At 52.7% G+C, this 25,855-nt stretch overlaps 9 protein-coding genes across 9 annotated transcripts; 6 read left to right on the top strand and 3 right to left on the bottom strand.

The window, feature by feature from the left end:
• Nucleotides 1–937: 937 nt before the first annotated feature.
• A1O5_12846 (uncharacterized protein) lies at nt 938–2,396 on the bottom strand (the record flags this gene model as incomplete). The annotated part of the gene is made up of 4 exons (XM_007753415.1): nt 938–1,736; nt 1,810–1,904; nt 2,156–2,217; nt 2,303–2,396. The coding sequence occupies 4 exons, from the start codon at nt 2,394–2,396 to the stop codon at nt 938–940; spliced, it is 1,050 nt and encodes a 349-aa protein (XP_007751605.1).
• A 1,585-nt stretch (nt 2,397–3,981) lies between these two features.
• A1O5_12845 (uncharacterized protein) lies at nt 3,982–5,654 on the top strand (the record flags this gene model as incomplete). Its single annotated transcript, XM_007753414.1, has 2 exons — nt 3,982–5,463; nt 5,526–5,654. The coding sequence occupies 2 exons, from the start codon at nt 3,982–3,984 to the stop codon at nt 5,652–5,654; spliced, it is 1,611 nt and encodes a 536-aa protein (XP_007751604.1).
• Nucleotides 5,655–6,619: 965 nt separating this feature from the next.
• A1O5_12844 (uncharacterized protein) lies at nt 6,620–8,520 on the top strand (the record flags this gene model as incomplete). Its single annotated transcript, XM_007753413.1, has 4 exons — nt 6,620–6,834; nt 6,882–7,475; nt 7,541–7,650; nt 7,718–8,520. The coding sequence occupies 4 exons, from the start codon at nt 6,620–6,622 to the stop codon at nt 8,518–8,520; spliced, it is 1,722 nt and encodes a 573-aa protein (XP_007751603.1).
• A 173-nt stretch (nt 8,521–8,693) lies between these two features.
• On the bottom strand, nt 8,694–9,167 carry A1O5_12843 (uncharacterized protein; the record flags this gene model as incomplete). The annotated part of the gene is made up of 1 exon (XM_007753412.1): nt 8,694–9,167. One exon carries the CDS (start codon nt 9,165–9,167, stop codon nt 8,694–8,696), a length of 474 nt encoding a protein of 157 aa, XP_007751602.1.
• Nucleotides 9,168–10,013: 846 nt separating this feature from the next.
• On the top strand, nt 10,014–13,511 carry A1O5_12842 (uncharacterized protein; the record flags this gene model as incomplete). The annotated part of the gene is made up of 2 exons (XM_007753411.1): nt 10,014–11,684; nt 11,772–13,511. The coding sequence occupies 2 exons, from the start codon at nt 10,014–10,016 to the stop codon at nt 13,509–13,511; spliced, it is 3,411 nt and encodes a 1,136-aa protein (XP_007751601.1).
• Nucleotides 13,512–14,267: 756 nt separating this feature from the next.
• Nucleotides 14,268–15,279, top strand: A1O5_12841 (mannose-6-phosphate isomerase; the record flags this gene model as incomplete). The annotated part of the gene is made up of 2 exons (XM_007753410.1): nt 14,268–14,690; nt 14,722–15,279. The coding sequence occupies 2 exons, from the start codon at nt 14,268–14,270 to the stop codon at nt 15,277–15,279; spliced, it is 981 nt and encodes a 326-aa protein (XP_007751600.1).
• Nucleotides 15,280–17,555: 2,276 nt separating this feature from the next.
• Nucleotides 17,556–19,549, top strand: A1O5_12840 (uncharacterized protein; the record flags this gene model as incomplete). The annotated part of the gene is made up of 4 exons (XM_007753409.1): nt 17,556–18,076; nt 18,128–18,155; nt 18,206–18,661; nt 18,710–19,549. The coding sequence occupies 4 exons, from the start codon at nt 17,556–17,558 to the stop codon at nt 19,547–19,549; spliced, it is 1,845 nt and encodes a 614-aa protein (XP_007751599.1).
• Nucleotides 19,550–21,038: 1,489 nt separating this feature from the next.
• Nucleotides 21,039–22,752, bottom strand: A1O5_12839 (uncharacterized protein; the record flags this gene model as incomplete). Its single annotated transcript, XM_007753408.1, has 3 exons — nt 21,039–22,123; nt 22,186–22,567; nt 22,657–22,752. The coding sequence occupies 3 exons, from the start codon at nt 22,750–22,752 to the stop codon at nt 21,039–21,041; spliced, it is 1,563 nt and encodes a 520-aa protein (XP_007751598.1).
• A 786-nt stretch (nt 22,753–23,538) lies between these two features.
• A1O5_12838 (uncharacterized protein) lies at nt 23,539–24,934 on the top strand (the record flags this gene model as incomplete). The annotated part of the gene is made up of 2 exons (XM_007753407.1): nt 23,539–23,905; nt 23,994–24,934. The coding sequence occupies 2 exons, from the start codon at nt 23,539–23,541 to the stop codon at nt 24,932–24,934; spliced, it is 1,308 nt and encodes a 435-aa protein (XP_007751597.1).
• Nucleotides 24,935–25,855: the final 921 nt, after the last annotated feature.

Here is a 25,855-nt window from a genome sequence, read left to right as displayed (position 1 = left end):
CACGACAGCACCTGGTGTACAAGTCTTGATACACGGGAGCTCAACCCAGAGATTCTCGACACTCCGGAGAAGTCATCAAGCGACGTTGATTGATATAGCTGGTCAAGCCTGTTTTGCAACCGTGTTATCGAAACTCGTCTCGTGCATTGTTGCCAATGGTGGTCCACGTGGTTGAAAGAGCAGAGCATCTTCAATCAGTATCTCTCGGATGGCTCGCCATCTACTTCCACTTCTTTTGAGATCAGAAGTGTTGTATGGAAGTTGCAATCAAGTCCTAGATACCTGATACCGTGTTTCGAACGGGGACGGTTTGTGAGCGTCTGACTGAGTTGACCAAGGGTGTGCGGGTCCAAGCTTCAGATACCTAGTACTTTTATACCATCTGACATTTGCAATATTCAGTCCCCGCTCCTTCGAACTTGCTCTGTGCCCCATCTCGAGACCTATTGCTGCGGCGGTGGAGTGTGTCCAGGCACCCCGATAGCCAACCACGCCATCACAAGTTGGGTTGGGAGTATAACCTCTTCTGCGCGCCTGAGGACAGCGAGTGATGCGCCGCCATCAGTGGCCCTGACATAGGTAAGAAGTCGACTTGAAGTTGAGCCCATTCCGCCGGCCATGGAAAGAATATGCGAGATTATGGAGCAGTATGGGGACGATTGGCAGCAAGGAAAGAAAGGGCTCAAGGAATCGAACCCGCGTTGGCGTCGCCGGACGTGGAAGCGGGGTGCCCAATGACGATCGGTACGTGCTGAATACCTATGTACCTTGCATGGGAAAGCATTCTTGCTGATATAGGCGAGTACTCAGCGGAAAGCAGTGGACCATTCGGGTAGGAAAACTAGCGGAAGTGCAATGAGAACAGCACCGACACGGTGTATATTCCGGCTGCCATAGATGATTATCGTTGAGGAAGACAATCTGTAGCACTTCTCCTTCATGCGCGGGCATCGATTTCTCCCGCGCCGCTTTCGAGGACGGCGAACTTCTTATCCTCACTCTTGGCTGCCATTCTGTTTTTGCCATGCACGCCTTCGATCCGCGCATGGATGTGTTCCTCTGCTGTCCTTCCCTCCCCAGCATATCTCGGCACCCAGCCTTGCTTTTCCATCCCATGCATTGGGACGAGAACGGCGTTCTTGTCAGGATGCAAGAAATATGCAAACGTGTACCGATCCAGCCCGCCTTCCGCCGCGGTAGGGACGACGCGGTGCCAAGTGCTCTTCAACTTCCCTGCCGTCCAGAACTCGAGCATGTCTCCGATGTTCACGAGGATTAAGTCCGGAAGAGCAGGCGCTGGCGTCCACGTCTCGGTGTCCAGAGACAAGTCCGGCGAGGTGTACTTGGGCGGACGCACCTCAAGACCTCCAACGGTGGTTTGGAAGAGGAGGGTCAGTGTTCCCCAGTCTGTGTGAGGCGAGATGCGGAATACTGGAATCCCCTCGGACGTCTCTGACCCAGGGATGACGGGCGGGTAATGCATCAGCTCGAAATTATCGAAGTTCTCCTTCTCCGGACCATGGTATTGTGCGAACGTCGTACTGGGAAGGTCGAGCGCTAACGCGATGAGTTCAAGGAGCTGCTTGGTGAATTCGCGGACGTCTTGTTGAAAGGCGAATATCTGCTGCCGCGCTTCAGAGAGGACAGGAGGAAGACGTGCTGCGGCAGAATGCTCGGTCGTCGGCCACTTGTTGATGCTGATCGCTTCACGAGGATCTGTGAATCTGCCATCCGCCCTGTGTGACACCTTTCTGTTAAAAGGCAGGACCGCAGGGAGTAGTGATGGAGGGCCATTTGCTCAACACTCACCCATACGAGCTGGCAGGTTTGTAGCCGGCATTTTTCGAGGCAACGTAGGGTGCTTCTAACTTGGCCGAGAGCGGTTGAGCAAAGAACTGTCTTTCCTGCAACGCTTGTAAGTGTAATGCGGTGCTTGTCAAAGACTCGATCGGGGCCAGAATAGTTCAGGGGAGAGAGAGAGAGAGAGAGAGAGAGAGAGAGGAGTAAGAGCCACTGCTCCTATGTAGTGCTTGGACTACTCGGTTACTTTAGGAGATGTGATGTTCGTGGCATCTTTTCATCAAAGGCTGGCTTCATTCCAACACAGGCAAAGCCACATGAAAACCACCAAGGCTCCTCTTGAGAACAGACTCACCAGGTCAAATATCCCGCCAATTGCATCTTGAGGTATTGGGTGGTTTTTGACGTAGAAGAAGCCTGTGTGGTTAGGGAAGAGGAGATCAGCATGGCTGGCCACATGGCACCCTTGTTGTGGCCCTGCATTGGGCTCATTTTCGCTCACCCCAATCGGTGCAGGCCTTGAGCAGCTCTCTTGCCACCTGATCCGGCGACGAGGAGGCCTTGTTGAAGTCGATGATCGGGATGTTAGTGGCCATGGCCATCGGAGGTTTCCCTTTTCTGGAGGAACAAATGGGCGTATTCTAGCAGGATGCCACGATGGAACGGGTATTTGAGTAATGCCAGAGTGTAATGGACCCTGCTTCTCGAAGCTGGGTGTCTCGATTAGCGAATTCAATTCCTTGTACTCGGTAGCGCCACGCGGGTGGTTTGTGTAGGGCGAGAGGGCTGGAGGGGTACTGTAGCATCGCTAACCGATCAATTGATAGGGGCCAGAGACTCTGAGAACTGGAAGGGGAAGCGTCGTCGCCATGATCCTGTTCGGCTGGTGGCAAATTGCCGCCTAGTGTCGTGGAGTTTGTTGCAAATGATGATGGTGAAAGATAAGGTAAAGAATGCCTGCGCCTCTGGCACTCCCCCTTGTCGTAAATCCTTTTGGTCACCAAGCCTCCCTCGGCGCTGACCGAACTTCATCTCTCCTAGGCCCTTACTCGTCTCTAGCCCCTCACAAAAGCAAAGTCTAGGTACGAGGTAGGTTTCTTTGTTTCTGTCTCCCAGGAAACAGCCCGGCGAAAAGACGACAAAGCCGAGAAGTCAAGCAAACGCCCAGAAGAGCTTGAGAGGCTTCTGGAGGCTTGTTGGTCCCGCCAAGTTGTACCGTCCATCGTCATCTTCTCTCCAAGCGCCCTTCTCAAGTCCTTACGATGCAATCGAGATTGAACGCGACCCTACCTTGCTCTACTGGGTACCTAGGTCCTTGCCTCCTCGCTTTATCAAATACCACAGATGCCATGGGGGGGTGAGCTCACCCGAAGAGGCGGGAAGGATACGGTCTGACAAGGTGTCTTTGCTCTGCTGCGACAGCGAGGAATTCGTTACTCCCACGTACAATATGGACTCGAGGAGGCGTTCACTTCACACCGAGGATGCATACCTGTTCTTCGACGACGGTGCCTCCCTATCGCTGCTCGTACGAATTTATTCTGGATTGTTCAGCACCCCAATGCTGTACTGTTAGCTCCCTTCCAGGCTTCGGTTTCAGCGTCAGACAGATTGCCCGCCCAACTTGGGCTACGAGATAGCGAATAGGTCCCCCAGCGACGCCAGGAAGCGGACAACTTCCCAAAGGCAGACCTGGCCCGCGCATTGCTGCATCAGAGATGTGGCGTTGGACTCCCTTCCCAGGCTCCTGACTGGTTCACCCTTATCATCTGCTCGCCTGCCACTTCCCACTTGATCCCTCCTCCTGTGCAATCATCGGCTCTCTCCGCGTTTCTAACTCGCTAACATCTTCAAGATCATCCTTTTGTGGAGATGCAGAGTCGCATTCCACCCCCCCCCCCCCGGAACGGCACTCGCCCGTTCGACGAGACCACTCTGGTCGACGCTCAAGGGCTTAACGAAGGTAAGATACGATCAAGCTCGCGAAGCAACATTTGCTGCATTGGACGGTGCCTACCGTCGCACCCATGTGTTATCTGGCACCACTGCTATATTTAATGTCTGCTGGTCGCCCACCTGTCGCGTCTCTGACTTTGTGTGACTGTGCGCTTCTCGTTCCTTGTTCTTCATTGTGCGACGACCTTATTTCCTAGGAGACACGAAGCTACGTTGTCGTCAAAAATGGCCTCGATTGAGCCTTCTAGCTCCTCCTCAGGAGCGCCGTCAAAAGATGTCGATATCGAAAAACTTCCCGGCGTCGAGGAGAAAATCGAGCCCGACGTTCGCCGTGGCAGCGTCACTCCAACATTTGAAATCGCAAGAGCAAGACACATTCAAAACAGCATTGCACCTCTTCGCTGGTTGAGCAGAGGCGAAGAATGGCTCGACGAAAAGATGGGCGTCGAAACTCAGGGTATTGACCGCATCCCCGAAGAAGAGAAACGCCCGCCCGCCCTGATCAACACTTTCTTCATGTGGTTTTCAATGACTTGCCATGTTGGAACCCTTCCGCTTGGTGTGCTAGGCCCCGAATTTGGTTTAACCCTCGGTCAATCTGTTGCAGCTGTCGTGGTTGGCACCATCCTTGGAGCTCTTTGTACGGCATACACCGGCACTCTAGGACCCAAAACTGGACTTCGTCAAATCGCCACATCCCGATATTCTTTCGGTTTCTGGGGTGCCAAACTCTGCAGTGTCCTCAACGTGGTCGTCGGCGGCGGTTTTGCTGTTGTCAACGTGGTCATCACAGGCCAAATGCTCAGCGCCGTTTCGGACTACTCGATGACAATCGCCGTGGGTTGCGTGATCGTTGCCATAGTCTCCTACGTCGTTTCGGTCTTCGGCTTTGCAATCATCCACACTTTCGAAAAGTACAGCTGGATTGTATCCTTCATTCTCCTCTGCGTCTTGATCGGTCAGGCTGCGCCGCATGTAGGGCCTAATGCGCCTGGGTTCCCTGCCTCAAATCTAGAAATTGCGGGTTCATGGCTGAGCTTTATGGCCATCTGCTTTTCCAGCTCCTCAGGCTGGTGTTCTATCGCTGCCGACTACTACTGCCACTACCCCGCAAGCACAAAATCATGGAAGATCTTCTTCCTCACTTTGGCCGGTATCACCATTCCAACTGTCTTCGTGACTGTCATCGGTTCCTGCATTGGCAATGCTGCCATCCTGAACGCATATCCGCCCTATGCGGATGCCTACAATGGCCATGGCTTGGGTGGCTTGTTGCGCGAGATCTACCATCCATTAGGCTGGAGCAAATTCTGCTTGGTTATTCTCACTTTCAGCGTCTTGGGCAACAATATCGCCATCAACTACTCCTCTGGCCTATCCATCCAACTGCTCGGTCATTATTTCCACGCCGTCCCTAGATTTATTTGGTCCTTTTTGGTCGCTTTGGTTGTGGCTCTGCTCGCCATTGCTGGAAAGGACCATCTCTCGGCCATTGTCTCTGATTTCGTGTCTCTGCTGGGCTACTGGACAATCTCCTTCACACTTATTCTTCTGATAGAGGACCAGTGGTTCCGCAAGCGATCTGGTGAGGGATATAATCTCGAGGTTTGGGATATGCCTGATAAGCTGCCGTGGGGTGCTGCGGCTGTGTTCTCGTTACTTGCAGGTTACCTGGCCGGTGGGGTACCCGGTATGGCGCAAGTCTGGGTAAGTGACTCTCTGCTTTGTGTCCCATTTTCCCTCAATCGATTACTAACGTTCTTTTCCAGTATGTTGGCGCTATTGCGGCCAAATTTGGACCTTACGGCGGTGATGTTGGTATCTACATGTCTGGTGCCATCACCCTGCTATGCTATCCTCCATTGAGATACTGGGAGAGGAAGAAGACCGGAAGGTAAACAGCTGTTTGTGATACAGCAGCCTTCTAGAAAGGAACTTTTCGCCGCCATAACATTTTTATGTACTTCAATAGTCCCCGAAACGTATCGGTTCTCATTGGCCTAAAGCTGCCACAAAGCAGTCGGAATCACCCTTCCGCCAAAACACGATTTCATATTTCGTCTTCCTTCAATCGGTTTCTAGCCCTTTTCCACAGTTTGTGTTATATCTTGCAGCCACTACGGCGGTGTTACGAGCCCAACCCGAGACAAGGATAATGAAATAACAGTGTTCTAGGGGTTCAGCCTGTCGTCCCCCTCAGTCGACGGATCATGGCGTTGGGCAAAGTTCCAGTTCTCAAGGCTCTATGGCCAGCACACTCCACGTGGCGAACCCGGTGCTCTGGTTCCTTTCTACGTTTTCGTACTGGGTTTATGCACGAGTTACCATGTGGATTGGCCAGGTAGCGCAAAGGGCATGCGACCCTCTAGACCAGTCTTATCGATGGTTCGGGTGTTGGTCTGCTAAATCAACCAACAACATTTGACAGGGTATAGATTGCCCGATTGTTGCAACACTAGAATCAATGGTGAGGCCCTCTCTCTTGCCTCGGTCTAGAATTCTTGAAGCTGATCAAGCACGATAAGACTGTTAGCTTCTGCCGCCAGCGCTGGATCTTCTCCCTCGAACAACTGCTCATGGCTACTTCTCCGCATCTTCGAACCTCAATAGGCATGGCGCTTCCCCGTAAGCTTGCCGCCAGTGGTCACATCCTTGATAACGGATTTCTGCAATCCAGCCTCCGATAGGCATCATCGCTGTCGCCTTTGACGAGCTATGCCAGTAGTGCAGAAGTCCGAAATCAGATGTCGACCTGAGAGGCGCGCCCGTCGTATAACTACGGAGTACATATGGACGATCAACGGCAGTTCCAGGATGCAAGTCTCGGGTTTCTCTTCCTCCACCTGTCGGATTCCTCTGCACCATGGATTCCAATGTCGAGAAAGTCCCAACACAGATGGACGTCAAGGATACGTCCACCCCATCAGACCCGCCTTCCATCAAAGATGGCGTGCAAAGCAACGTTGACACCGGCGTCGTCCTCACTCACGATGAATATCACCTAGCTACTCTGGGTTATAAACAAGAGTTTATTCGATCTCTGGGCTTTTTCGAGTCATGGAGCTCGACCTTCACTAGGTTCGTGCTGAAGTGTGTAGGGATCGCAGCTCTAACATCTTTACTAGCATGAATTTCATAAGTGGTATCCCTGTCTTATTTGGGTGGGTGATGTACACGGGGGGACCTCAAGCAGCATTTGCCAATTGGACGATGGTGGGCGGCTTGTCTTGTATTGTGAGCTTAGTGATGGCAGAGCTGGCTGCCTCGCTACCCACGACGGGTGGCATCTACTTCTGGAGTTACCGCCTAGGAGGAGAAAAATACGGGCCGTTCTTAAGCTGGATGACTGCCTGGTGGAACTGGGCAGGCTGGATCAGCGTCGTCCCCGGTGTCCAACAAGGCTCTACCAACTTCTTGGTCTCGGCTTTGATGATCAAGTACCCCAACTCTGAAGTCCTCCACAAGGGCTGGTTCTTGTGGCTGCTCACAAGCATCGGCATGATCTTTGCCATGATTCCAAACATCTACAATCCGAGGCTGCTTCGGTTATACTTCCGGTTTGCTGTGGCCATCTTCTTTTCACTCTTCTTCATGTACTGGATCTGGTTCCCGATCAAGGCCTCCGAAAAGCATTTCAACAGCAGCCACGGAGCATTTGATTTGTTCTATAACGGGATCAACCTAGGAGACAAAAAAGAGGCATCTGATGCATATTGTTGGTGAGTCTAGCAGCTGGATCCCTAATTCTCCACTCGTTCTACTTGTGCTGACGTCGTGTTGAAAGGGTTATTTCCGTCCTCTTCGGAGCCTGGGTTTTCTATGGGTACGACGCATCGGCCCATTTGGCTGAAGAAACCAAACAAGCCTCAACGGTCGTCGCCAAGGGTATCTACAGTAAGTCTTCTCTCTCTCGTCATCCTGGAAGGAGTTGTTTTCGATAGCGACTGACAGATATCGGCAGCATCGACTTTCTCAGCCTGGATCTTGTCAATTCCCACCCTCATAATCATTTTATTCTGTATGCAAGACTTCGACGGCATCATCTCAGCAACCTATGCGAACAACTGGGCCGAGTATCTTGTCCAACTCATTGGTGAGAATGGCGCAGTGGCCATTCTTTCAATGCTCTGGGTGGACAGCACGTGCGCAACAGCAAGTTGCTTCATGTCGGCCCAGCGAGTCACGTATGCCATCTCACGAGACGGCGTGCTCCCGTTCAGCTTCTTCTTCAGGAAGCTCTCCAAACGCAAGATGGCGGTCAATGCTGCGCTCCTCGTGTTGGTCATGTCCGTTGCGATTACAACCGCCGTCATTGGCTCCGCCGTCGCCTTCTCAGCCATCACAGCTACGGCAACCATCGCCACAAACTTCTCGTACCTGATCCCCATCGTTGCGAGACAGACAGTGGGACGCAAGTCGTTTGTGCCGGCAAAGTGGAATTTGGGAAAGTTCTCGGCACCACTCGCCATTGTGGCCAGTGTCTACATCTTGTTCCTCTTTGTGGTCCTTCTCCTGCCGCAATTGTACCCAGTGGACGCGAACACACTGAACTATGCTCCGATTTGCATAGGCATCATCACCATCATTAGCTTGGCCGGCTGGTTTTTCCCCGTATGGGGCGCCATGCATTGGTTCCAAGGCCCGATCAAGACGATCACCGAAGAAGAGTTGAGAAATGCACGGGTCGAAGGAGGAGTGGCGACGGTTGATGAAGGAGATGCCTTGGTAAATATTGAGTATGGACATCGGCGGAAGAGTGTGTGATGGAGTTCGACATTAGCGCTGAGGCTGTAAGAACAACACAATTCGGAAAAGGCAGGCTTTGCAGGCTGTGTGGCTATTGTGAGATCTTACGCTCCTCTGAAGGGTACTCCTTCTCGATCTTAGTAATATAACAAGAATCGTTTTGAAACAACGGCGACTCGCCCACTCCTCATCTACAACTTCTGCCTCTCAATCTTCTTGCCTGCTGCTCTCAGCATATTTTCGCCATCAACTAACACACACCAGCCTTCGCCACCCACGGTGCCATCCTCAAACCCTCCCACAGCTGATTCGAAGTTCTGCTTCGCATACGTCAAGTCCTCGTCCTCGAAGCTCCCCGGCTGTAACCAGACAGCCTTCACTCCGGCGGTCTTCGCCTCCTCCAACACTTTCCTCGTGACTGCAGGCGGCGTCAGGAACGACAATGCTGTCTGAGACGGATGAGGGAGCGCTGAAACTGTCGGCACCGTGATGTATGTCTTGGACGGGAGAGATATTGACAGTCGACTTGGATTGATTGGCGTCACAGGTAACGAGTGCACATGGTACCAGCCCAATATCCTGTATCCGAACTTGCTCTTGTCCTGACTTGCACCGACGACGGCAAAGTATTGCGAAGAGAAGAACCTTTTGGCGGCGGCTTCCATTGTGAGGCTTAAGGGGGAGCGGCAGACGGCGAGGCGGTAAAATGGTCAAGAATGGTCTAGATTTTTCTGCCTCGGGCGATGAGTGATAATAATATGCCGAGTAAACCAGAGAAACCTGAAGAAAGCACGTCATACTCAGTACTGTTTGCAGCTAAACACTGGCTGATGCTTGGCCGCTCGTCCCCTAAAGAAAGAGCGTGTGTCTGACATTGACTTGCTGGGTCTGCGGAATGCTACACATGGCTGCTTTTGCTCACTTTCGCGCTTGTCATACAGAATCATCTCGTGTCTGCTCGTGTCTGCCCTCCACCGCTAGCATTGGCCTGGTTAGGGGCCCCAAGGCAAGGCAGACTCACTCACTGAGTCTAACACCACAATATGGCTGGTATGAGGTGTTTCTGTGGCTTGATCGTGGCTTGTGAGCCTCAGGCCCCCGATCCGGGACGGGAAATTTAGAGAATCCGAGCAGCAAAAGGGCCAATTGAACAGGCAGCTGGATTTCATGAGGGCCACTCTTGTCCTGTCTGTCCTACCGGGGTCGATTGGCGTGCCTGTCAAGCCCCATCTAACTTCGCAGCAGGCCCGCAACTTGGGGGGAGAGAGACTCGGCTGCGGGCTGCTGCGGGCTCCTACGGGCTGGCCGATGCAATTGAACAAAAGTGAGTCTTCTTACGAGCTGATCAAAATGCTCTCTTGCCTCCCCAACAGCAGCTTCTGCTGCCTCAGTCATGCTCGACTATTTCTCTTCCATGGGCTTACCGTCGTCTTGCCACCTCTGAGACTCCGTCTCGCCACCACGGTCGCCCTTGCAATAGCACAACCCCATTGTGCCCGTCTCCCACTACCATGGCTGAATTGGCTCTCCGCACTCGGGATCAGCCTGATATTCGGGCGCGGATCAGCATCCACGATGAGTCTCCCAATGACATCAAAGAGCTCCTGATTGCCGCCGACCAGACGCAGAGAGCTCTGCGGTCGAAGCAGTCGTGGACCCCTCCTGAAGCATTTGGATCTCTGCATCGAGCTGCGTTACGCAAAGCCAGGACGCTTCCTTATCCTTATCGACCAGGCCACTTCAACGATCTCCCCGCCTCAGACCCTCTGCCCTGTCCGCTGAATCGATCAAACAGTCTCAACTCCTTGTCAACCATACAACGAGAGACAGAAGCTGCTTCGTTAAGCCTGTACAGAGGCTCGCCTATCTCTGCAATCAGTCCTCCATGTGTCCCGCCGTCGGCGCCGTCATGGACACCCGACGTCGATTACGAACTACAAGATCCATGCCCCCCTCGGCCCCCACTGAGGGTAGAAACTCTCAGTCAGCAACGCAAATATCAGAAGCGTCTAAGGAAGCTTATGAAAAAGGAGGAGAAGGAGCAGCTCAAGGCGCAAAAGGAGGAGGAACAATTACGCCGCGCGACTCTGGCTGCTGAAGTTGCTGCTTCACGGAGGAATGCGGCATCCAGAGGAGAGGCAATCCCACTGCGCACCAAAAGCACTAGGAGCATTGCTTCACAAGTAGTCAAGAGCTTGAGCTTGAAAAGTCCATTGACCAAACTCAGTCGCCATGTCAAGAAAGACAGGTCGGACCCGCCAACATTGGATGACTTTGACAGCAAGCAAGAGTTTCGCGACTACCTCAACCCTTCCCTTCCGCCATTGGCACCTTCACCCGCGCCATCAGCCGAAATTGCTGAGCTCCCTGCCGAACTGCCGCAGTATACGCCGTTTCAAGACTCGACGAGGACTCAAAAGAATGAACCTGTTGTTCTTTTGGAAGACGCCCGTGCCGTGAAAGAAAAGGACAATTTGTCGCCCGTCGAGAATGACATTGCAAGGGCGAACAATTTTCGTCCGACACCAAGATCGATGAGGTGCGATTCATGTAAGAGCCCTATCCGTCTGCATCAGGTCTACTATCACTGCTCAATTTGCGACAATGGCGACCGCATATTGTGTTCTTCGTGTGATCAAGCTGGCTGGAGCTGTCGTCATAACCTTACGGAAAGGGTTCGCAGTGTATCTCGCCCGGTCGCTTCCCAGAAAGCGGATGTCACCAACTCGGATGGAGAGCAAAGTCGGTCAGAGGCACAACAGTATGCCACAGCCATGTGGGGGTTGAACTTGCCAAATCTCCCCGCTCACCCGAGTCGATGGACTGAGTCGCCGGCTGAAGCAACAATGTCTGCGGATAGTCCATGGGCATACAACGACATTCTAGAACAGAAGAAATTACACGATGATCAACCGCGGGGCGTACGCCCTTCTCAGAGATCTGATGATGCAAGAGAGCTTGATTTCCGTCGACGCGAACAAGACATGGTCTTCCGCGAAAAGGAGGTCACCTTACGAGAACGGGAGGCTGCTATGCGAGAGCAGCAGGCCTCGATCAGGGAGCAGGAGGCCGCTCTCCACGTGAAACAGCAGATGTTTACCCTACATGTGCAATCAGCCGTTGTAAGACGAATGTCGGAACTCTCGGCTGGAGTTGGTGCGCAGTTCCAAGATCTGTCCCAGGTAAGTGCTCCTGTTTATCCAATCCGCCTCTGCACGTCTCGCTTGCCCCTTCTTGCAGCCGGAACTTGCTCTAACGACCGGTTCCAGGATGACAAGATAAGGACTCATGCCACTAAACGCAAAGCGGGGGCCAGGCATGCAATGGTCTCTCCTTCTAATTCTACCGGCTCGAATCACAAGTCTTCACCAACGCGTACGCCGAGCGGTGGACAAGACCCAGACGAAGAGGATGAGGATGCCACAGGAGGGACACCGAAGAAGATCAAACAGGACCCCGAATCGCTGGGAACATCAGAGAAGCTATTCGCTTGTCCGTTCTCCAGGTACGACAAATCGAGATATTCGGAACAGAATACGCATGAGAAGCACTACCGGGGCTGCTCGAGTGGATATTGGCCTGACATCTCGCGCCTTAAGCAGCATCTTTACCGTGTCCATTGGCGACGGATTCATTGCATTCGTTGCTTTACGAAGTTCGACCGCAAAGACCAACTGGAGCAGCATGTCCGGGGCGCGGCGCCCTGTGCGCTTGTTGAATGCCCATTCCCAGAGAAGTTTGATGAGGTACAATACAACGAGATTCGGCGCAAGCGACCGGCCAGCACTCCGGAGCAGGTGTGGTACATGATCTATGGTATCCTGTTTCCAGGGGTACAGCAGCCGACAAGTCCATACGCCGATAATATGGACCTGCCTTCTGCACGCAGCCCAAGACCAGCTGAAACTCAGGACACAATGGATGTGCTTGGAGCAGTCTTCGAATCCCGCTTGGATCAGCTCACGGATGCTCCAGGTCAGGGTTGGCTTCGGTCCGCGGAAGTGCGCCAACTTATTCGTGAGCAGCTGAGAGCATCCATGACCGACGTTCTCCAGCGATTGAGACCTGTCAACAGTCCATCTCTTGGGAACCCGTCTGTCGAAGTGTCGCCCTTTTCAGCCCAACCGCCGGATTCAGCCCGACGCAGCTCAATATCTCTGACCCCTGCGTCCTCCATCCCGCCTTCGCCTGTCCATGATCCTGGTTCCGCGAGCAGGAATGGGGTCGACTCACACTTTCTTTTGCCTGGTCATCGCCAAAGCTTCAGCCGTCCATTCCCGGCTAGGATGGCACCAAAGCTTAATGCACCACAACCTGCTCAGAACGCTCAAAATGTGGAAGAGTCATCCTCCGGGGTGACCTTTCCTGTTCCTCTGGTAGTTGATCCAGAGAATGACCAGTATGATGAGGAGTGCAACAGCTGGAGCCACGGAGACGAGCTCGGACTTGCCATTTCGACAAATGCAATGGCGGGCGAATTCGACTTTGACTTTGCCTCTGCGTTCGAGGAGCTGAACAAGATGCAGTGTGTCTCAATGCCACTGCCGGGCTCCGAATTCAATCCGGTTAAACTGTCCAGCTTGAATGAATCTTCTGGGGAAGCGTCGACAGGAACCTCTCACCTAAAACCCAAGCATTCCACAACGTCGTCCGTCGACTCTGGTTACGGCAGTCTCGGTCACGCCTCGTCTTCGGCATCAGCGTCCTCTTCGACGACCGCATCTAGGACACCGACAAAATCCAAATCAGCACACAAAGCTGGGAAAAACAAAGGCAAACGGAAAGCACCGGGGTTCACTAAAGAAACAAGTCCTGTGCCGGAGTCGGCGATCAATTTTGATGCTTTGAATACTCCATTCCAAGACTTCTCGGGTGCCAATTTGGATCTTGAGGATGCGATAGGTGAGTTTACATTCGGAATAGGAATGGGCGATGGAAATGTGGGTGAGATGAATCACCGTCCTTATTTGGATACGTCGTACCACCGCGATTTTCAGGAAGCCGGGTGAGATATGTACCGAGTATGCTATGACTATTGGTATTTTCAACGGCTCTCTTGTACTGTTAGAGTTTAGGGGTATTATTGTTCGGTGTTGTGATGCTATCATAGTCACTGGTTTGTCACCGCCAGGCTACGATGATGGGTATGACTTGGAAACGGAAAATATGGTCGCTGAAGGGGGGAAACATTTCTCTGCTGGGATTGTTAAGCACAATCTGTATCTTGATTAAGGGGGACAAATTCGATTCTGTCCGACATAACCTATTTTCTCTTCGTCAGACCCCCTTCTTATTCCCTTCTCTTGCTTCTCTTCCCTTTGCCAAGCTTGTCGGCTATTGCTTTTCTATTGCCGCTGCCGGAAAATCTTGGAAGTATCAACTTCACCTTATGCACGCAGTGCCGTTATGTGCTCAGATCTCCACGCTACAACGCTATTTCGAGGCCGTTGATGGACATTTCACAAGAAAAGAGGACCCGGGCGTTTGATCCCAAGTTCTATGCCGATTCCAAGCCTCTATCGTGCTTGTTACGCACGGACCTCAAATCCGTTTCGCCTTTTTTGGCATCATAGACAGATTTACATCATAACAATACGGGTGCTGAGCACAATAGGTAGGTGAGGCTGCAGGCGAGGAGTGTTCCGAAGTAAACTGCCTTTCTCACAGATTCTTCCTTTTCTTGTTCATAAATAATAGGTCTACGGTCTTCAAATTCTCTTCTTCTAACAAGTCCGGCGCCGTTCGGTCTCCCCGCCTCCGCAGACATGGTCGACTCGGTGATCCAGCTGAAATGCGACCGCAACAACTACCCCTGGGGTAGGAAAGGCCACGAGCCACTAGCCGCCCGGCTGTGCGCGAAGTCAAATCCCGACTTCCAGATCGATGACTCGAGAGAATACGCTGAGATGTGGATGGGCACGTACCCCGAGCTGCCGTCCTACTCGCTCAGAACGGGCGAGGATTTGCAGGAGATATTGAAAGAGTACAAGGAGAAACTGATCGGCAAGGGAGTGTACGAGAAGTTCGGATGTGATCCGCCTTTCCTCCCCAAAATCTTATCCATTGCGAAGGCGCTCCCACTACAGATCCACCCTGACAAGAATCTGCATCAGGAACACCCAGACCAGTTCACGGATCTCAACCACAAACCTGAGATTGCAGTTGCTCTGTCCAGATTCGAGGCCTTTGTGGGGTTCAAAACCCCTTGGAGACATCCAGGAGCTGATGAAGTTGGAAATTCTCCGCCCGTTCCTGCCGACCACTTCCGAGGGCTTGACGCTGAGTGATGATGAGACCCTGAGACAGATTTGTACGAATATGCTCAAGGCGCAGGAGGACCTTGTCGCAAAGACGATGAAGGGCCTGTTGGCAACGCCGCCGCAGCAATTCGGGCAACAGGCGTATGTGCTCGAATTGGCCAAGAGATTGCAGGAACAGTACGGCAAGCAGGACAATGGAAACCTTGTGGCGTTGGTGTGTATGAATTTCTTGGTGTTGGAGGCAGGTTCGGCTATATATATTCCTGCAAATGGCATTCATGCTTACCTCTCTGGCGACATCGTCGAGTGCATGGCGAGGTCGAACAATGTCATCAACACGGGATTCTGTCCAAGAGCGGACCGCGACTCGGTCGATCTGTTCGCCAACTCCCTGACCTTCCAGCAACATGACCGATCAGAACCCATCCTCCACCGACAGACGAGCGGCAAGAGTCAGAATGGCAAGACGGACAAATTCAAGCCACCGATGAGCGAATTCAATATGCTTTGTCACTGAGCTCTCGGCGGGAGAGAAAGAAGGAGTCAGACGTATCGCGGGACCCAGTATCATGGTTGTCACGAACGGACAAGGGAAAATGAATGTCGATGGGCAGGAATACGAGTTGCACGAAGGGAGCATCTTTTTCGTTGGCAACGGCGTTGAAGTCGAGATGACGGCGCGAGATAACTTGGTCGTGTATCGGGCGTATGCGGATTAAGGGCCTTTTTGTAGCTTTGTCTCTTCTTCAGTTTCGTGCTCAATGAGTGGGAGATCAGTGGCAAGGCTCGTTAGACGCTGAATCTCCGTACAGTGGGCATGCTCGGCTGGTTTGCTGGTTTGAGCTAGGCCTAGTGAACCTTGCTGGCGACCCTAGCCCAGACCAACCGCTTGACGAATCTAACTTCCAATCTATGCTCATTGTCACCAACGATGGTCGCCTGCGCGCCCGTCGTGGCTGGAGGGCGCTCGGCCTGTTCAGCCTACCTTGGACAGCAGCCGCAGGGAGACCATGGCTTCCATCCTCTTCCTTCTCCTGAAGGAGGAGGTGACCATTCTTTTGTTTGCCTGTTTCGCTCCTCGCTTCTTGTCGGGATTACTCCTGCTTTGTTCGACAGCAAGCCGGATTCAATAATACGTGGCACAATCAATCACGGAATATGTACCTCGAGAGTGCTCAATAACGTTAAAGCGACCGCTATCTCGAATATATTTGACAGTATAGAAAAACACTCACATGGATCTGGGATTCCCCTTTCAACACCTGGCTCGAGAATGACCGCTCCATATTCTGCATATCCGGAAAGTCTGCCAGTGGGAAAAGCGCGTTGATGGGTTACATTCGCAGAGCCACCCACACTCAACGCATTCTAAGCAGCATTCATCACAAAAGTTGGAAGACAATTCACTTCTTTTTTATTTCAGAGCTGGAAGCGAGATTGGCAGTAACATGGAAAGCTTTCTTCGATGTCTAGTCTGTCAAATATGCGAAGAAGTGCCCAAAATCATCGAAGCTGTTCCAGAACTTGCAAAATTTATCACAGACATATCTCGCCGACAGCCCATTTCCTCTTCTGCGGAGCGCATGCCTCGCTTGATTCACCCGACTGTGCAAACCTACCTTGAGCGAGGCGGTTGGCAGGACATTTTCGCAGGCACTTGAAACCCCGCTTTAAGCGATAGGATATGGACTGAGATCTGTACGCAGGCGATCGTGAAAGGAGAATCAATCCTGGCCTGTCTAGAGCCATTTCATAAAGATCCTGACCGCCAGGGGCTTTATCTGCCAGGGGACAATTCCAATGCCAACGGCGACGGCGGCAGCTCTAGTTCGAACTCCGAAAGGAGCTTTCAACACGACTCTGATCAGAATCCAGGCACGGTCTCCAGCGTTCTGGACGGCGATGATTTACGCTCATAACCAAGCTCTACCGACCGGCAGCGAGCGAACACGCCAATACCGCAAATTTTGTTGCTGGCTTATGCTGGCATGCAAGTGCTCTTCCACGCCCCTCGATACGAGACGACTTCGGTGACATCATCGTCTCCACTGATTGAGGCCCTTGTCAACTCTCCCTTCACAGACAGACATCGGACGATGATCTGGGAAAGAAATGATGTCAATGTCCGTAGGTCAAGGGCATCAAGAACTGGATGGCCGAGAACATGGGACGAGCTGGCCCCTGGCCAAGATGGAACTGGATATGTAACTGAAAGATTGGATTAATGTCATCATTCCTTATTCCCTCACCTTCCACACACGTACTACGAATACTGAAGCTCATCTGGCTACCTTCGAGCAAGCGAGCAGCACCTTCCCGTTCAAATGTTATGGGGATAACGAGATTCTAATCGATGATAGCCAAACTGGGCATTCAGTCCATCCGTCCAACGGTACCTTCTCGCTAGGTAGGTAGAAGTTGAAATCTGATGCCAAGATGCCAAGATGCCAAGCCCTCCACCATGATCATGTAACACATTTCACCAAAGTGAAGTTCGGGTTGGTGTCGGCAGAGCCGATGGCACCGAGATGGACGCCTGAAAACTCCGGCCACACAAGTTGCCGTCTCGTACCTGATCGACGGAGCAACAGTTCGTATCTGTGAGAAGAATATTAGAGGCATCATTGAAGTTCTGACCACCACTTTGTCTGCCTCTGCGGTGCCCTCAGCGTCCTTTCTCGCCTGACTCATGCCTTAGTCAGCAACCCGTCCAATTTGTGCGCGTCGTTGGCGTCACGGTTACGAGATTTCAACAGCCACTACTCCGTATATCGGCTATGCAGCAGATCACTCATGGCGACCAACTCTAACACTTCAGAGGCGCGGCCGCCCAAGGCCTATTCCTGTGTCCGTTGCTTCGAGCGCAAGGTTAAATGCGACAAGGAGCATCCCTGTAGCGGCTGTGTGCGCTCCAAGGTCGAATGGCAAGTTTCATCATGCTTCTTCATTGCTCCTTGGTGTCAATGCGAAGCGAGATCCATCGAGAACCGACACCTCGTCACCCGTCAGGGCTATACTGACCTTTCCTTCTGCAGCGTCTTTCGCATTCCACCTGCTCCTCGCCGTCGGAAACGCAAGACCCGAGAAGACGATGTCGTCGCTCGCTTGAAGCACTACGAGGACTTGCTTCGTGATCAAGGCATCGATCCAACCACCCCATCTACTACTCCCAGCAAAGTTGACACGACCTCTCCCCTTGACGACGGCGACAATTCCAGCACGTCGGTATCTAAGCCCACAGAGCCTCCGTGGACGTCAGGTTCACTCCAAGGAAGATTAATCATTGACCAGGGGAGATCTCGATTCATTCAAAAGTGTGTCATTCCACCGGCCCCGCAACCTCTTCTAAGCTAAAGTCAAGACAGTAAACTATGGACTACGGTCAGCGAAGAGGTCTGCCTCTTCACGTTCAGTCTCTTCAATCGACTAACCACAGCCCACAGCTCCATCACAGTAGAGATGTCATCCAGGATACTGAGAGCGAGGATGAATTGGATGCTCTTGACGACAGGACTGACTTCGTCCTCGGGGTGACACCATACCCCACTCAGACATCGAGCCTGCACCCAAGTCCCGATCATATGTTCAAACTGTGGCAGATTTTCCTCACAAACGTCAACCCATTGGCGAAGATCGTCCATCAACCCACCCTACAGCGTACCCTGGAGGATGCCATTCAGGACATAGACCATATACCCCGTGGGCTTGAAGCCCTCATGTTTGCTATCTACGGTGCCGCTGTCCTTTCCATGCGTGATGGCGAATGTGAAGCAAATTTTGGCGAGTCTCGTGCAAGTTTACAATCTAGATACAGGTTAGGAATCCGCCGGGCTTTGACAAAGGCACGATTTATGGCGACTTCCGATATCGTTGTCCTACAAGCACTCGTCATTTATCTTGTGAGAAGAAGATCTGCGCTTCAATTGGCCGCGACTAACCGACGATAGCTCACTACGCGTCAAGTCTTGGACGCTCGCACCCTATGGACGCTATCAGGCGTTGCAAGTCGTATAGCCCAAGGCTTGGGTGTCCATCGAGACGGCACCGTCCTTGGCCTTCCTCCGTTTGAGACGGAAATGCGCCGCCGGCTTTGGTGGCAAATCAACCTGCTTGACTTCCGGGCGGCTGAGCTGAGTGGTTTTGGCGGCATGTCGGAAGTCAACTGGTGGAACACCAAGGTGCCGTCAAACGTCAATGACGTGGATATTTGGCCAGGCATGAAAGAACCCCCTGTTGAGCACACTCGGCCCACAGAGATGGTGGTCTGCTTGCTTCACTATTCAGTTGGCGCCTTCTGGAGGCGAAAGCTCTTGCAAGCAGGCACTGCTGAAGAGGACCTTACTCGAGCTCTGCAACGTTGGGTAGCAACAAAAACGATGCCCGAAAAGGATGCGTTCGTTGATGAATTCCAGGCTGACTTGGAAGAAAAGGTGTTGAGATATTGTGACCCTGCCATGCCACTCGAGATGATGGCTTTGATCATTGGCCGTACAATGTGCAAAGGCATTAGATTCATGGCACACCACCCTCGGCGCTACGCAAGCGAGAAAGATATCCCTGACAGTGAACGCCAATTTCTATGGACAACAAGCATGGCGTTGATGGAGGCCGATAACCTTGCGCATTCCCATCGATCGCTGCAAAGATTCAGCTGGCATATCGACGCAGGGTTCCAGTGGCATTCCTTCATATTTGCGTTGGGAGAACTGATAGCCCGGCCGACTGGCGACGGTAAGGACGATGCTTGGATTCAGATTGAGGACATCTTTAAGAACCATCCAACGTAAGTCATCTGACCTCTTTGAGTCTCAGTGGGGTGTCCCAAGCTTGCTCCGGCCCCACTTCATTGCTTTCCTGCGTCGAAGTTCCGCCGTCCATTGCACATCGTTGTTTAGGATTCTGGGCTGACTCCCAACTCTTGTCTTCGTGAAGCTTCGTCTCCGACCAAAAGAAGCCGCTTCACATCGCGATCGGTAATTTGTGCTTGAAGGCATGGCGAGCCCGCGAAAAAGCACAAGCAGAAAATCCCCAGGGGTTATCATGGCTGGATACTCCGCAATTCATTCTACAGCTTCGCAAACAGCGAGAGGTTCAGGAGCGGAAGGCTGATGCCAGTCGCCCTTCAGCATCACAGCCGCATCCTATCCCTCAAGCTGAAGACACGAACCCGATAAGAGAGTCGCAGCCCCCCAATACTTCGGCAGCAGAGAGCCTGCCCAGCGTCCAGCAATTTGAAGAGCCGGCCACTACATTAGATTCTACCTTTTCAGCGCATGACTTCTCTGTCATGGACAATATGGCCATGGACTGGCAAAGATGGGATACCCTCCTTAATGATTTCGAATTGCTTACACAGCCGGCCACCATGAATCCTGGGCACTTGCAGCACCTCGGACAGTACGGGCAACAAGGCTATTCATGGCCGTTGTCGCAGATTTATGACAACCCATGAAGCTTGGAGAGCCTCGAGCTGCATGGGATAAATGGCTACCACGAGCACATTAAATCAGTTGTCTTGCGCCTACCATTGCGCTACATCTAAGGCATGGAAGCCGCCTTCTTGGAGGAGCGGTTATTGATCTATACTCATAGGCGGTTACCTCAGTATTGTACTAACAGGAGTTACCAGCAGCAAGGACTATTCAGGATGGCGTCCTTCACGGCAACGTCGTGTATTCCTAAAACAAGTGATCTTGAGGTCAAGTCTGACCCTAAACCACCCCCAGAATGCCTAACAGACGGACACCGCTACGCTGTGTAAGTTGAGCTCGCCTGCAGCACAGTTTATCCCCTGTCTGAAGGTAGCCGACATGCCTTTGGTTACAAAATGCTCCGCTGTGAACCCATTGCACGACGGATAGATGACTTGTCGCGGAGACCGTCCGAAGAGTTCTACGCTCGAGCTTTCAGGTGAACAATTCGCTAGGACTAGGCTTCAGGCTTCTCTCCTGGCTGGTATTTAACTCAGCACTACCCGATATTTCCTGGCGGACATTTACGCGAACGCTAGGATTTTTGCGACTGTCGCATCGGAAAGCGTGCCTGAGAGCCTCGATATGGACGAAGTCATTGTGCCGGGGCTGGAGATCCAGTCAACCAACCACGAACGTTATGGGAACAGGGCTCGAGCACTCGGTGCACAGATACAAGATTGCCGATTTCTGATCACAATTGCAACCAAATCGGTATGCGACCAAGTCGATCAAGCTGCCTGGTCTGGGCAATATCTGGTCCTGACGCTGTCTGACATTCAGCGAGTCGAGCCTAATCCACAGACTACTCCTCAGCAACCTCTCTCACCTCGCCCATTACCTCCATCTTCTTATCCCTTCCCAAGTCCAAGGCATCCACGATGCCCTCCCTGTCTTCTGGCGCCACACCCATGATAGCCCGCAACTTGGGCGCCTCGCTGTGGACCTCTCCGTCAAGATTCTCATCGATCTCCTCCAGTGTGCGCCCGCTCGTTTCAACCCAGAACACCAAGACCACGACCAGCTCTAGCACGTCCCACGCGCCGTTGATCATGTACGTCTTCCAGCCAATGGCTTCAAGCGCAAATGGGAATGAGAATGTTACCATCAATCCCACTCCGTTCACGAGGAAGGTGTAAATGCCCATGCCGAGCGAGCGGAGACCATAGTTGAGGACCTCCGGCGGGTACAGGACAGTAAGAGGCGTCCAACCGAAACTGTATGCTCCCTGGAAGAGGAATATTGTGGCCACCGTCCCGTAGATACCGGAGTTATTGGTCGAGTCGCCGTAGACTTTGGTCAATCCGCCCACGAGGAAGATGAAAATGGTCAACAGCGCCGTGGAAATGGCAGCCAGAGCTTTACGCCCTAGTTTGTCCGCCATAGCAGTGCCCACGAGAGAAACGACCAAGCACCACGCGTTGAGGATGATGTTGATCTCAAGCTGTGTAGTCGGGTTCGTTACTCCCGCCTGCGTCAGCATTGTTCCGAAGTAATATGAAATAATGTTATTTCCGGAGAGCATGGAAAAGACGGCGACGGTGCAGACCAAGAATATGCGCCTGCGAGTGGAAGAGCTGTTGGCGAATTGTTTCATGAATGAAGGGCTCTCGAATGACTTCTCGAACGCAAGGGTATCCGTGATCTGGCGAAATTGGATGACTACGGCAGGGTCATCGATGTTCCCATTCGAATGGGTCTGCGCCAATGCCAGCAGAGCCTCTTTATTCCGCCCCTGGTCTTGAAGCCATCGAGGGGACTCCGGGGTGAATGGGATGAGGACTATGCAAAGAACGCTGAAGAGCCCCTGGAGGGCTGACGGGAGACGCCAGGCCCAAGTGGAATCCATCTTTGCGGTGCCGTACGTGACACCAGCAGCGATCAGACCCCCTATTTGTTGGTCAGTTACCTATCGCTTCAGTCTGCGATAAAAAGATGGGCCAACCACTTACCAACATACCAAAAGTCATACAATAGAGCCAGCGAGACCGCGCGAAGCTTCACAGGCACAGTCTCTGACAGGTAGACGGGCGCAGCGATGGACGAGGCGCCAGTCCCGAAGCCGATGATGATCCTCGCGATCACAAACATGGCGATGTTCTGGGCGGCCGTTTGGAGGACGACACCGATGATTGTGGAGACAGCCCCGAAGAACAGAGCCCATTTGCGACCAATCCAGTCCGGGACTTTGGCGTACCCTATGCCCGCTATTGCGCTGCCCATCCACACTGAAGCCGTGTTGAGCGCTAGAGTGGCTGTGGTTAGGGTGAAGTAATCCGTGTACGAGGGAAGGATGTTGAGTCCATTCATCATGGAACCATCGAAGCCTAGAGTCTGCAGGTGCACAGGTGTCAACCCATGATCGAACCCATCTTGCCATGTTGCTAAACCTCCCCGTAACCAAATTCCAGGTATGTACTTACAGTTGATGTCACGCATGATGTGAGGACGAGGATGGTGCAAGCAATCCACGACTGTTGAGGCACCCATGCCGGGAGCTCCCAAGGAATTGGCGACATGATGGCTTCGGTATCAAGTCTTTCTTTGAACAATGGTCGTTGGGTTGAGAAAATATGTGAGAGATCAAACTTGATGTCCTGGTCTCAAATCTTTCGTTGACCGAGGACCCGCTCTATTTTATACACTCTTTAGAGTCCCCTCTGGGATAGAGACGACAACACGGCTTGCCTGCTTGATCCATGCCAGGTGCGTTACCACCCGTTATCGCAAAAGGTTGTTGTGTAGATATGGAGGAGTCCGCCAGCGCGGGACGGATAACACGGCCAATCTCCAAAGAACATGCTCTGCGAGTCTGGTTCTAGTCCTACCGATCCGTCCCTTTGGGTTCGCGTTATCTGGAGAAAGGACCCAGGTCCTGATACGGACGAGGCTGGCCCTCGGCCTGTGCCTCCTTTGCTCAATTGCCGTCCCAGCGTGGAAACGGCAATGTCCGCCTCAAAGCGTCGAGACACGGATTTGGCAGCACCGTCTCCCACTGAAAGATGCCATGGCTGGTGAGTGAAGGTTTCCGGGCGGGCTGAGTTTCGAAGTTTCGCATTGACCTAGTCGAGGTTGAATGTCGCCCTGGGCACGCTCTGGGGGACATATCCAGCGAAGTCAATTGCGTTTGGAACCCTGTCTCTCACATGTCGTAGATGTCCGATGAGGCATCTTACGTCGCGATCAAGCGGTCATCTCGCAACTATTAATCACCTTAAAATCTTCGACAACAGGGAGGAGGGGAAAGATCTGGCGTGCGCTGAAGGAGCCAGTGTACCAAACAGCGAACACCCAAAACCAATAACATGCCAGGAAGACTGATGAGCTGGCCAGATTGGCCCGAGTTTACTGCAGCCAAGGCAGAGCCAGGTGATGACCTGGTCGGATACAAGAAAGCCATAGTCGACAAATACGGCAAGGACAACATCATCAAGAGCTGGCTCAAGGTCTGCAAGGAGCTGGAATCAGTGACGGACCACATCGCCGAACATGGCACCGCAGTGATCCCGGAGATCCAGTTTGACGAGGTCTTCAACTTGACGCCCGAGAGGAAGCAGGCGTTGAAGGATGTCGGCTGTTTTGTCGTCCGCAACGTCTTTAGCCGGGAGGAAGCTGACAAGTGGTTCAAAGATCTGAAGGAGTACGTTGCTGCGAATCGATCGCAGATCGGAGGTATGTTTGCCCCCATCAAGGAGCACGCAAATACATATACACCCCATGGAGTGAAACCTTCGATCTCTTCTCTCTGACTGATTTCTAGGCTGGCCACAGGAGACGCCGTTCATCCTCAACCTGTACTACTCACCCACACAAATGGCAGCCCGATCACATCCCAACCAGTTGAAGCTCAGCGAGGAGCTCAACTCCTGGTGGCACGACAATGCTGGCTCTTATTCACCAGAGCCGTTGTCGTATGCGGACGCGGTGCGCATTCGCCCCCCAGGGATCCCCTTTCGCGGACTCGGTCCCCATATCGACGCAGGCAGTCTGTGTCGCTGGGCAGATCCCACGTATCAGTCCGTCTACGCCGCCGTCTTTTCAGGAAGCCCCGAGTTGTTGGACAACTATGACTTGACCGCGCGCAAGACCGCCAACCAAGCAATGTTCCCCGGAAGCGCGCACTCGCGCGTCTTTCGAAGTTTCCAAGGATGGACGGCCCTCACCTCGGCCGGACTCGGGGAGGGCAGCTTAATGCTATACCCCAACGTCAAGTGGACGATCGCCTACCTGTTGCTGCGACCATTCTTCCAACCCCCAGACTCCGAGGGGGAGGATGTCATGGACGCCACCAAATGGACGTTCGACCTCGAGAGCCCGTGGTTCCCAGGAACCTTCAGGGAGGACAGCCAGCTGCTGAGCCCGTCGTCGCACCCGCACCTCTGCCTTTGCGAATGCATGGTGGGCATCCCCCGCATGGAACCCGGCGACACGGTGTGGTGGCATGCAGACATGTGCCACGCGGTCGAGGTCGAGCACAACGGTGACCACGAAGCCAGCGTGGCGTACATCGCCGCCACGCCCCGGACGGACGAGAACAAGCGCTACATCAAACGCCAGCTCGAGGATTTCCTGAATGGTCTCCCGCCCGAGGATTTCCGCCGCGGGCCAGGCGAGAGGAGTTTTCAATTGTTCACAGGAGAAAAGGGCATCTTGGGCGGCGACGCAGGCAGGAGGGCGATGGGGTTCGATCTGATCGCCTAAGAGAATTCCTGTCTCAAAAGCTGTTTCAATCAAAAGCTCACGTCGAGAATCTCTTGCTCTTGCTCTTACCATGGCCATGGCCATCGCCGTCGCTCTGACCTCCCATCCACAGCTCTACGCTGGAGTAATTGTGGAGTCGCCGATGATGAAATTCGATCGCGTCGAAGCAAGGCTAAAAAGAAAAAAAGTAGAGATCCTAGGCTAATAACCTATATGAGTTTAGTCTAGATGGGCAATAATCATCTGATATCTTCTTTATTCACTCTCTCTCTCTCTCTTCTATTGTTCTTAAAAGACACGGAGTTGCTCCTCCAGCGTCCCAAGATATTTTGCCTCCCCCTGTTTGTCCTCGCTTCAAACCTTGCGAGCGGTGTCAGATATCGAGCTTAGAGCTCAGAAATAGACACACCGAATGGAGGTTTGACACAGGGGCATAGTATATACTCAGTACATGTGTATGTGTATGTATGTAGAGACTAGCTCACATCAAATGGTGAGAGTGATTTCAAAACTGGAACAACGAAACGATGAAACACCAGGCTAGGGATCTTTGTCATCGCCGTCGCAACTAACGACATACTTGACGACAGTAAGCCTCCGAAAGGCGTCTATGTCATTAAGATCGATTTGCATTATTATCTGTCGGCCCGCCCCTTGCTGCCTGCTTGTTTGTTTGCCGGTGCGAGACAAGGGTGGCTTGAGCCGGCTTTTGTCACAACTTTGTTTCTGCCCGACGGTTGTGTTTGGCGAAATCTTGGCACTGACACTGTATCGTCCGATGGGGTAGCTTGAGAGAAGAGAATATAGAGAGGGGGAAGGGAGAGGCTGGGCGATGTTGGCAAGTGGCCATGCCAACAGTCCATGTGAGGCCGTTGTCACTCTAGATCCTAGATAATTTCACGGGAGCTCCGCTCTTGTCAC

This window comes from Cladophialophora psammophila, assembly GCF_000585535.1.
Source record: "Cladophialophora psammophila CBS 110553 chromosome Unknown aczJe-supercont1.38, whole genome shotgun sequence".
Lineage (NCBI taxonomy): Eukaryota > Fungi > Ascomycota > Eurotiomycetes > Chaetothyriales > Herpotrichiellaceae > Cladophialophora > Cladophialophora psammophila.
The sequence above is the reverse complement of the archived record's forward strand: the minus strand, read 5'-3'. Positions and strand labels throughout refer to the sequence as shown.